Genomic DNA, 11707 nt, shown 5'->3' on the forward strand with positions numbered 1-11707 from the left:
TGGTATGTACCCCTGATGGAACAATAGTAATTTTGAGCTTTAATTTAGTAGTGGCTTAAAAATGACGTTCCAAGGTATTTGTTTTTGGCTTAAATACATGCAGCTTAACAATTAGGGAGGTCAATAAGGGCCGTAACCCATAGCACCTGTTATAGCTGAGCATGAATGATGGGCCCCTTGATGTTATGGGTAAACTTGCCAGTTGTTGATACAATTCACCCATAAAGTAACAAGTTTGTTACGGGTGGGAAGATCAAGGCTACTGGTGAATCAAAACTTAACGACAGCCTTACATGTACCTACATGTAGGTAGAGAAATTAACAAGATGTGGAAATATGTCTATCTTGTGGATATTAATTAACATCTGGACTGGTGAACTTACACGTATGTATGCTATCAGAAAATGGAACAAGATTTTGCGGGTTGGAGAGCTTATCAAGATTCAAATATGCAGTTGCGTACCACATACATGTACAGTTATATAATGTTGGGTTGATGATAGCACAAAATTTTATTATTTTTTTAAATGTACCTTTGTCTTGTGAGTAGCACTGCAAACAAATATCATTCCTCGTTCTGGGTCATCAAGATCATACTGAAATATCAAATATACTGTTTTGTACATATACATATTTATAAACAAGACCAAAAGGGTTACTCTCAATCGCTTTTTGTATTTTTGTTTCTTGAAATGCTCTAATGCCAAACAATGACATCAAACCATTTCAGAAAAATAATGCAATAGAATGTAACCCTTTGCATCTACTAACCTTTTACATTACATGTAAATTATTGGACATTTGCATATACATGTATTTTCAATTAAGTGTTTCAACCCAGGGGAAATGCTGAGCTGAAAATATTACTAGATTGTGTTGCTTTGTCTTTGCTGTTCATTTAGCAGTTCAATGCTTGGCAGTCCTGGTGGGGACCCCTCCCCCCTCCCCCCTCCCACAATCCACTACGAGAACATTTGCCCCAATCGCAACCTCAGTGGTTCTTTTTGATACATGTACAAAAAACCAAGAAATGCAAGTGTCCAAAATTATTAATTTTTAAGGATCATGAATAAGTAAACAAACTCTAAGGCCCAGTTCAAATGTTACGTTATTATCGTGTCAAACTTAATTGTATTGACAGAGGTTATAATTGAGGGCGACTACATGTACAGTTCGATAGTTGATTCAAACATCACGCTAATTGTCCTGTTGAACTCAACTGTATTTAAAGTTTGACTTTAGTATGACTGTAAGTCCATAGTTAATTGAAACATCATGCTATACTCATGCCGGGCAAGAGGAAAATTGACCAGCTGTGAAGACAATTTTGCCTGCCTGGTTTGGCCATCTAGTGGAAAGTTGTCCTTACAAAGAAGTTCAGTTCTGTTAGTTTTGCCCACCTGTGAAAACCAGTTGCCATCCTGCTGAAAATGTTAATGAAACCACTGCTCATGTTGAACTCAGTTGACTGAGCTTGTCATGCTACCTGACTTTGGCCAGGCATTGATTCACCTTGATTAAAACTATGAGCTATACATGTGCCTGTAGTCATCCTGAGGTCAAACTTTTTATTGATCAATTGAGTTCAACAGAACGATATGGCAAGGACAGCACAACATTTTAACCAGTCCTACATGTAGGATTTGCACGTACAAACCTTTCGCCGTGGAATAGGCATGCGGATATCTGCCTGATCGCCAAAATTTTTGTACGTGATGTAGTTTTCAGAGCAGACCAGCACTCCACTTGGCCCATCATTTCCTCCTGGAACAGGAATGAGAAAGTTTCCATGTTCTTCAAGGGGTTCACTGTATTTACGCACCACGTGGTTTAAGCCCAGATCTAACTCATAGAATGTAAGGGTTTGTTGAGTTGTGTGGACAGCCTCTCCAGTTGGATCATTATCAGCATCCTACAAGAAATGACAGTTAATGTTTTATACAGAAACAAACTGTCAATACTACTAGCTTAACTTCTTCCATACAGCCTTTGAGACGTCTAGAGGTAAACAAATAATTGTAACTACATGGTTCCCACAACACAGTGACAAAATGGCTCTGCATGGTTGGCTGTTTAGGTTGATGAGTTCACATGGAGTGTGAAAGAGCTGCAAATGGATGCTCAATTAAAGAAATTAAGTTCAGTTCCTATATGTTTTAAACTGTACTTCATGCATATTTGCAATTTGTCACATCAAAATTTGTACAAAAGCTCTGTTACAGGCTCAACTGTGATTCTTTTAAAAACCATGAAAATGAGTCGAAGTAAAACACCAACTGGTCTGTGACTTGATTGTACCATATCTTCATCAGCTACGCATTTGTAATATAACCAGGAGTTTGATATTTTTGAACTTTCAATCATATCATTCCAGGGGTTAGTGGGAATTAGCGGGTTTGAACAGTTTGTTAAGAACTGCTGAGATTTTGGTATTAAAAAATTAAACTGACTCCCCGATGTAAATGTACATGCAAGATTGAAATAGCATTGGCCTGGTGTACAAAAGGTTAACAACAATCTCAAGATTACTGTATTCAATAACAACACACAGAATGCTAAATAAATTTAAAATATAATTTCAGTACCTCATAATCCATCTCCAAGCAAGCAAACATTGGATTTTCAAAACCAACATCAACACCAACAGTGTGATACACCAAAGTGTGAGACTTGTGCGCTTCAAGTGGAGATGAAATTGTCAGGCGAGCTGCAGCATCTCGGTTCAGAATATAAACTAACTTCTGTTTTTCCACAGCACCTATGAAAAGACATTTTAAGCAACAGAGGTAGATAAGGATTTTAAACATACGATATCATCCTGAGCATGTATGCACACTGTCCAAGTACATTAATTTCCAAAAGCAAAAAGCCCCTTAAAATAGCAATCTTTCAAGATAAACCAGTGCTAAAATGTAATTATTGTTATACTACATGTAGATTCCCAATGCAGGAGCCATTTGAAGGTAATAGAATTCTAAAACTAGCGATCTCACACATGTACATAACATGTCTTTTTTCAAACACAACTTTCAATCATTGATAAAAAGTGAAAATAACAGAAGGAAAGAGTAGGAGCCTGATGTTTTATTCTATTAGTTATTTATTGATAAATAAATAATTTTTCCAAAGTACATGCTTGGTAATGAATTACTCTCCATTTTGTTGTACATTTGTATTGAAAAAACAACAACAAAGAAAGATCATTTGCAGGAAGTTTTATTCAAAACATTTAATTTTTATTAGATGGATCGACTTAAATATAGTATACAGTGTACACATTTTAGGCTATTCAATAGCACATGTACATGTCGCAACCCTGAAAGATGCAACTCTCCAAATGTAGCCATACAAAAGACTGCTACATGTAAATCTGGAAGTGAAGTTTATGTTTTGGGATAGTCTAACTGGGAGGTTTTTTCTTATAAGTACAAAAAAGGAAGTGTAGAAAATTAAGATAAAAGCTTTGATACTGAAATAGACCGAGTTCACATTTGACACAACACAATGTAATTTACTAACATCTTGCCAGTGACTGTTAATCTAATAAGTATGCATAAATGAAGAGATAAACCATACCAATCATGATGGCACGTCCTTTAGGATCAACAGCCAAGTACTGCCCAGGAACTATACGCCGACAGCCACTTTTACCAAACGTTTCTTGATGAATCTGTAGGGAAGAAGAAGTGAATAAATTATAAACATTTCTGTCACCAATGTTTTAAATAACAGCCTACATGTATATGTACATGTATCTTTAATCTAAAATACAGCATAACTTCTCAGGGCTCAAAAAAAGTGCCAACCAGTCATCCAGGACAAGTAAATTTTCTTGCCAGGCAAGTTACTTTTCATGATCACTTGCCCAATGGGCAAGACCCCAGGCAATTCAAGTCATCTGTCAACTAAATAAGAAAAAAAGGAAACTTAAGACTTGCAGGGCAAGCACAATTTGAGAGTAGTTTGATTTGAGAGTTGTTTTGTCCAAAAGGCAAGTTATAATTAGTTTTTGCAGCCCTGCTTCTGCAACGCAACAAAATTACAACATGCATGTATTTAACACTACATAATTATTATAAAATATGTATATATCAGAACATACATGTACTAATAATAATATACTTCTTGCACTTCTTCTATTCAACCATTACCAATACATTTGTACATTGCACACATGTAAAAAGTGGATACTGTTCTGTTAGTAACAAGAAAGATTTAGTCACCCTCTCAAAAGTGTTTTTAGAAGGGATGTATTCCAGGATGACAATTCTTCCAGAATCACTTCCAACCACTACATAATCTGTAAACATAACAATATTATATCACTTTGTTACTATTGCATGTGCAAGAAAAATAAATGCAATATGATCCTTGCATCTTAAAAGTCTAAAATGTAAGTTAGTCTACAAACTACATGTACTTCCCCAAAACAAATAAATTAGCTATGGGATTTTGGAAAGTTATACGCACTTACCCTTTGATCCACCAGTGAGTCTAAATGCAATAAGATCTCGGATAACCCCAAACATTTCCATGGCTAACAATGGAAACACTTTGCCAGTGTTTGGGTCAGGACGAAGAAGTTCTATGATCTTTCCTCGTGAGATTACAATCTCCTGCTGCTTGGAGCCAGAGAAATTGCCGTGAATTGCATGATTGATAGTAGACGCCTTCTGAAGAGTTAATGCGTACAAATGCATGGTGGCCTGGAGAAATTAAAATCGAAATAGTATACATTCACATGTAATGCACTGTATTAATTAATACTTCAACATTAGTAGTAATGTGAAGATAATTGATTAATTTGTTTCAGATAAACTCTCCTATAGTAAACTGTCGCTTACATTAATTATAAGCCCTGGGCTTATACAACCTCATAAGGACTTATAGATGGGCTTATAAACGAGCTACTGACAGCTGCACATGTTAATCGAAACAAGTTTTTCATTTACTGGTAACTATGCTTTAAAACCTCATAATAAAATGAATTCAAAATAAGGAATCCGAAAGCTAGAGGGGGGCTTATAGCCAGATGTATCTTTTAGTTCACAGGTAGACAGGCTTGTAATATAACCAGAGGAGCTTATAAGCGGCGGTTTATGGTATAAATGTATCTATATGCTCTTGAAGATAATATTCTTTTGAGACATGGTGTAATAGGCCATACTCATACTCTCAGTGTTGAACTGGATTTAGCTCGTAATGGAGGCTCATGTGAGGGAGTATCATTTCAAAGAGATTAATGTAATTTGCATTTCAAAGCTACTAACAGTAGTTCCAGTCCAATTCCAGAAACACAAACATGGCCTATTAAAATAATAAAGAAAATATTTCCTATGGACATCTTTGATATGCACCCAGGTATAAAATCAAGGCAGTGACTGTTCTAAGTTGGCATGCTGATGACCTTCTAGAATTTAAAAACCCTCTCATTTCTTTGGCATCACAGGTGCATTAAAATGCACCCTGGCCATTGTATCCTAAGACTGAGTCATATCAAACCGCTCTAACTATTTTAATAACCAAACATTTTAACTTTAGAAGATCATGATAACGAAAATTATGGAAAATAGGGGAATCATGGAAGGGAAAAAGACTTACGCTTACTTCGTTTAACCTGGATAGATCTGACAGTTGAATTTCTGTTTTGCTGGTACTGCTGTTCTTCTGTTTTGCAGATGCATAGTAACTAAAAGGTCTTCTGTTTCTCGCACTAAATCGAGCTTTTACTGGAATGCCGCTTATGAAAGAGTATCTATTGTAACTTCTATAATACTATAATGCAGTAAGTAAAATATGAAGACTTTAATCATTCTATCTGACCTTTCCTCGTGTAACTAAGAGAAAATACTACCCTAATTTACTTACTTTTCTAAAAATTTCACGCTCAAAGTTTCAAAATGGATACACCAACACCTTTTAGAGGAGATTCCTTGTAAGAATGTCCCAAAGTATGTACTTCAAAGGCTTTCGATCCTGCAAAAATACTCCAGAAGAAACAAACAACATTGAAGCTCAGGAGAAAGCCGCCATTAGCGTTTGACGCACGTGTGGTCATGCGCAGACGGGCTCTTTATAGAGCCCAATGAGACGAGTAGCACTGGGGACGAGAATGGAGCCCAATGCTACTCGAGCGACTGGGAGCCTCGTGAATAGTGAGGGAGGAAGCATGGCGGGTTTTCTGAGGAAAACTTCAGCAATTCTGCCCCTTTTTTATAATTTATCCTCAAAAAGAGCAGCGATATGCATCACCAACTTTGAGAGTAAGCGGTTTCTACACGTGACAAGGCAGCTTTTAGCAGGTAAAGTCATGTAAATCGTATTCCAGCTCGTGCTTTGGTATTCGATATTGCGCAAAATTTATACCTGGTCAACGTGGAAGCTTCGATCGGGGCTATATGGTCTGCATTTTGTAGTCAATCGTATTGCGCAACTCCCAATAAGTAAGGTGGTTAGGGCTCTTCTATTAAAGAAGTTTCTCCTCTAGAAATAAAACTGTCTTAAAACCTTAGCAGGCAGACACTTTTAAGCGTAACATTACATGTAGTTCTTATCTTGAGAACCGGGCTTTTTCGAGAACCGACCAGTCTTGCGGCATCGAATATTCCCCGGGCCTGCGTGAAATGTCCTCAGCTATTGATTTTTTTTCTTCAAACACCCAAATGTTTATTCAGACGTTATGATGAAGTGAATCAAATTTATATCCTGTGGTTTTCAATTACTGGTACTTGTGCAAACAGTCAACTGCAAATGTCATCAGACCAATCACAGCTGAGCTCACATCAGTCGTTTCTGAAGATGTGTGCTTTGCCTATATCACACCATATTTTGGTATTTGTAGCCATTTTCAACAGCTGCAAACCATGTGACCAGCAGTGGGGAAAAAGCATGAAAAAAACCTACCAACTCTCGAGGATAATTTATGTAGTAGCCTGGAAACAAATATAATCTCCAGACTACTTGTTGTATCTCTCTGAAACAATGGGAAACCCTTTGGTATGTTTGTTCCCACTGATTATGGCTGATTTGACAGAGTCGGTTGTTCACACTGTAAGTAATTGCAATCTTGTTGAGAATTTGAAGAGATAAAACCACCCCCCCACCCCCCCCCCCCCCGTCCCGTCCCAAATGTATTATGAATAAAAAAATTGTTAGAATCAAAACATACCATTTTTTCCATCACTGGAATGGGAGAAGGAGTGTTGTTAATTTTCAGTTGAATTCAATCCTGAACTGAGTTTGATTCAATTCAAGTTCAGTATAATTTAATTTCTTTCACTTAGTTTCACCAGGAATCGTGTGCATTCATCAGTCACATACAGGTACTCACAGTGGGATAATTTTCTTGCATTTAAATTTTAGAGAGGAAATATACAAAAAAGCATGAGTGGATAAGTGTGGAGAATGGAATTGGTACAGTAGGAGTTACAGATTATGCTCAGGTAAGTCTCATCTTCAATATTTGCTGCACAATGTAGATTCCACCATGAGATTTAAGTGGTGTAGAGTGTATTTTAACTGTAAACGTTCACATTCTTTATTTTGTTGTTTCTTTCAAGAGTAAATTAGGAGATATTGTATACGTTCAGCTTCCTGATGTGGGCGAGACAGTGACAGAAGGAGGTAAGAAACCTATTAGAAAGTCTCTGTGACTTGACAAAACAAGAGGCTGAGGTCTCAGTTAAGTTACAAGTACTTGTTGGTCATGTAGCCTACATTGTATCTGGGGACATTTAAGTTGCATATTGCTTGACTGTCATCTTCATGAATGTGGAACTAGAGTAGCTGGGGTCTCATTCTTCAATGACACAAAATGCCCGTTAACCTGTTTCTCTTGTTCTTAATCATTTTATAGGACAAGTGATTTTTCACAGACTTACATGTAGGGTAGTTGGCAATCAGGTCATGCTGTGTTCTCCAGTAGTCTGTATGGGAATTTCGCTACGAAAACTCATTAAGGCAGACTCTACTAATGCACCCACCCTGTCACAATCATAATAATTTAACCATTCAATTTTTGTGCTGTTTCTGTTACTGTCTGTACTAACCCTAACATTCTTTGATTATTTCAAAAACATGTGTGGAATTTGTGTTATGAAACTTGTTGCATTGTGTCCATAAATTTTTTCACAGTGGAATTTGGCGCTTTGGAAAGCGTGAAGGCTGCAGCGGATATCTACTCCCCAGTCTCAGGGGAAATTAGTGAAATTAACAGCAACTTAGAAAATGAACCAGACTTAGTGAATAAGTCTCCCTATGACGAAGGTAATTTACAGAAATATGAAGGTGACGTTAAAAACGTGTCTGTAAAATCTCTGATGTGGCTGTTCTCTGCCAAGTGCTTTACACTTACAGTTGCTAACTGCAAAAAAGGTGTAAGCTAAAAAGAGAGTGAAATGTTCTTATTTGAAAAGAAACTAATGCAATGGATCTACCAGGGAGGAGGAATTGATTCTTTAATTGCAATGTCGCCCGTGCCAGCCTTAACAGGCCATGACGAGCATTGGCCTTTGTTCCACTTAATTCTGATGTCATCACATTTGACCAAAATTGGCATCACTTATACATGTAATTACTCAAGTTCTGCTGGAGGAAGCGATCTTTCCAGTGATACCCCAATAAGAGTGATTGGGTCAATGGAGCCCGAAATAAGCACGAAAATGCTCAGAAATTTGATTGAAAGGCTCAAAGCAAAATTATTCTCAACTACAGTCGGCTACTCTGTGGTAAGAATTGCCTGTCTGGATGATGCTTTCTTGGAAATTCTTGAACTGGTTCAGCAAGCCCAGTTGAAAGTCAATCGCTGTGGCAAAAAGACAAGAAAAGAAGAAAAGGAAAGGCAAAAAAAAGAAGAAAAATGAAAAGCATCAAGATGCAGGTCACTTTCTGGTTCAAATGCTTCAAAATTTTGATTTCTGTGCATGCATACTGTCCTGTTGCAAATGCCTTTTTGAGTAGATTGCAGCTAATTTGACTCCAGTCCAAATGTACAAATAATGCATTTTTGGCAAAAAGCTCCAGGAGTCAATTGGTTCAGATTGCCACAGAGTCAAATTATGAATAATAAAATCAATCAACTGGTCTTTGTGAGGTGTACATCTGTCAGGTTATGGATGGAAGCAGGGGTTTTGCAGAACACCAGAGACATTAATTTCATTACTATGAGTTGTCCCTGATATACTAGGCATAGAGAAGAGCCAATCTAACTTCTTGCATGCTCTCCAAACTTCCCAACTGCAACTATAGCTTGATAGACATGGCTGAAAGTGGGACCTATACTGACTATTTTATAACTGAAGGACATTGATCAGGAAAGCTTTGACCAGTAGCCTTCTTATGATTCAGAAAGTGCAATGACTCGGTCTGTACTCTGTTTCCTTTGTGTTTTCTAATGCTTTATGAGGTGGAAAATCTACACTCAGTTAGAAACACTGTCATTCTCCATTGACAAAACTTGACAAGGATTTCCCTTGCTTAGAGCGAGTGGAAGACATTTTTGTTTTGTGGCAGTAACATTTGTACTCATCATTTTAATTATACAGCATGGGCACTGTCGTGTGCCCATTCAGTTATGCATGGATGCTTTTGCTAGCATGTTGAGTTAGACTGTTTATATTTACTGACAAAAACATAAAAATGAAAATTCTAAGAACGATACCTGTCATGTACTAGTGAAGAAAACATTATTTGCTCTTTATTGTCGAGTGCATTCAAATTGAGAGTGAACATTTTCACACTTCCAAGTATTTATAATTCATCAAGTTTAAACAAAGGATATCATAGCCTTGAGGGTGTTTGAATATCTGATCTTTGTAAGTATGCATTCTTCCAATTTTAATTTTCTGTTTCCTCCTTAGTTTTAATTTTGATCGATAAGACATGAATCATTTGAGACTGTTTTGCCACTTTTACAAACACTTCGAAGTTCATCAACACTACTCCACTGTTTATTGTACTATCAACTCTCTTCTAAGTGTTTGGAATTAATTTTGTTTATTAAACTTGTTTGATTTTCACGTATTACTTGAAATAAGTACATGTAATTATAAATGTAGGAAAGGAGAGTTTATATCAATTATGGAATCTGTACCTTGAACTTTCCTCTGAATCCCAAGAGAGAGAGAAGTGCGGGCAAGCTTAATTAAAGCCTCTATGACATTAATGTGACTCTGTCTGTCACTTTGTGCCATTCATGAAGCTTCTGTTAATTCTTCTTCTCTGTTTTCAGGTTGGCTAGTTAAGATTCAACTCAGTGAGCCAGACAAGCTGCCAGATGACCTCTTGTCTGAAGAGGAATACCATCAGTTACCTGAACTCGTGGAAGACGATCACTGAATTTAAACACAAATAACAATATTATTATACTAGTCCAATGACTTAAATAGTTTAAACAATTTTTTTATTATTAGTCTAACTGTGTACAACCTTATGAAAAGTTTGGTGGGAGTTACAACACCGGTGTGCAAAATGAATTTTATGATGCATTGCATGTGTGAACACTTTGTGATGTCACTTGAAACATTACATGTATACATTTTACACAATCCAGTACCACACTGCCATACATGTGCGTTAGTCTAATTATAGTGAGGAATCAACAAGATTAACTCTATATTTATTTATAATGTGCAGCTCCAGAAAGTATCCGTATTCCCCTCACAGAAGGGATTGGAATTTCCTAGGGTGGGGGGATGGTTCTGTGTGATAAAGTTCTAAATGTATGAAGCTGAATTGGAAGTTCCAGAGGAGTGTAGGGGTCTTAGGAAAATCCCTTCCGTGGGGGAGGTATGGATATATTTTGATACTACACATTATTTGCATATGGGAAAAATACATAATTTTGTTATACAATGGAAAAAGGGGAATTCTATTGGGGAAGTTTTATACATGTAGTAGCTTTTTTAAATGTTAAGTTTTTTCCTTTTTCTTGTCAATGAATCTCGACGTATCCATTCATAGCTCTAGTAGTCATCTTATTGTCTGAGGGAGACTGAGGTTGGGAGATTGATGTCTCAAGAACAATGTACACAAGACACAAAACTGTGGGCACATAGTGTTACCACCTTCAACTGAACAAAACGTTGTGACTAAAAATCTACATCACTGAATGAGTACCTCAGTCAGTTGTTGGAATGCCTTGTTGTAGTTGTTCACTGCATGGTTGCTGTTTGGCCGTTAGTGATTCATGTTAAAGGAAGAAGTGTTGTTGTTATTATTTCTCTGAAGAGTGAAAAATGACATAATTTTTTGTTAGTGAATTTATCGTACATGGATCTGAAATCAATCCCAAATTTAATAGCATTGGCGACTTTATTCTTGTGAGTTTAAGAGTAGTAATAATCCATTGCTCCTTACAATACAATAATCTGCAGTAAAACAATTATTTTACATTTGTTATTGTTATGCAACAGTCTTCCTTTGTTGATGATTTGATTCCATCTATGAGTTCTGTTTCAAAAGATGTTCATTGTTCTTTTGGTATTCAGTGATAGAAAAAAACTGTTGGCATCTGTTGATGGTTAATAAAGGCAATATTTTCAAGTCTATTATTTCAGGGTTTGTAAAAAATATATTTTAGAGAATAAAAAATTATCATTCTCTGGATATCATGTTTTATTATCCAACTGTATCGAATACCGTCAAAATAACAGTACAAAGAAAAAGCTATATTGTACAGTTATTTGTACAGAAGAAAACCCCTTTGCTG

General features: G+C 36.6%; 2 protein-coding genes across 2 annotated transcripts in view; one reads left to right on the top strand and one right to left on the bottom strand.

Annotated features, from left to right (window-relative positions):
- The window catches only part of LOC145465959 (splicing factor 3B subunit 3-like), a 26967-nt gene extending 21010 nt beyond the window's left edge, over nt 1-5957 (bottom strand). Inside the window, exons 1-7 of the mRNA XM_081449729.1 lie at nt 5869-5957; nt 4475-4706; nt 4224-4300; nt 3577-3670; nt 2586-2758; nt 1658-1912; nt 534-596 (exon numbers count right to left, since the gene is read on the bottom strand). Of these exons, the coding sequence (XP_081305855.1) occupies nt 534-596; nt 1658-1912; nt 2586-2758; nt 3577-3670; nt 4224-4300; nt 4475-4700 (888 nt within the window). The 5' untranslated portion in view covers nt 4701-4706; nt 5869-5957. The remainder of the gene's footprint in view (nt 1-533; nt 597-1657; nt 1913-2585; nt 2759-3576; nt 3671-4223; nt 4301-4474; nt 4707-5868) is intronic.
- Nucleotides 5958-6085: 128 nt separating this feature from the next.
- Nucleotides 6086-11549, top strand: LOC145465997 (glycine cleavage system H protein-like). Its single transcript, XM_081449787.1, has 5 exons — nt 6086-6302; nt 7363-7442; nt 7560-7623; nt 8134-8265; nt 10229-11549. Exons 1-5 carry the CDS (start codon nt 6086-6088, stop codon nt 10333-10335), a joined length of 600 nt encoding a protein of 199 aa, XP_081305913.1. The 3' UTR covers nt 10336-11549.
- The last annotated feature ends 158 nt before the right edge of the window (nt 11550-11707 follow it).

Source organism: Orbicella franksi, chromosome 13 (genome assembly GCF_964199315.1).
Source record: "Orbicella franksi chromosome 13, jaOrbFran1.1, whole genome shotgun sequence".
In the NCBI taxonomy this organism is placed as follows: Eukaryota; Metazoa; Cnidaria; class Anthozoa; order Scleractinia; family Merulinidae; genus Orbicella; species Orbicella franksi.

What these genes read in the sequence shown, in the direction of transcription:
- LOC145465997 (XM_081449787.1), top strand. Translation starts at nt 6,086, where the DNA reads ATGAGACGAGTAGCACTGGGGACGAGAATGGAGCCCAATGCTACTCGA. An exon ending in GACAAGGCAGCTTTTAGCAG is followed by an intron (nt 6,303 to 7,362) that starts GTAAAGTCATGT and finishes TTTAAATTTTAG; the next exon opens with AGAGGAAATATACAAAAAAG. An exon ending in TAAGTCTCCCTATGACGAAG is followed by an intron (nt 8,266 to 10,228) that starts GTAATTTACAGA and finishes CTCTGTTTTCAG; the next exon opens with GTTGGCTAGTTAAGATTCAA.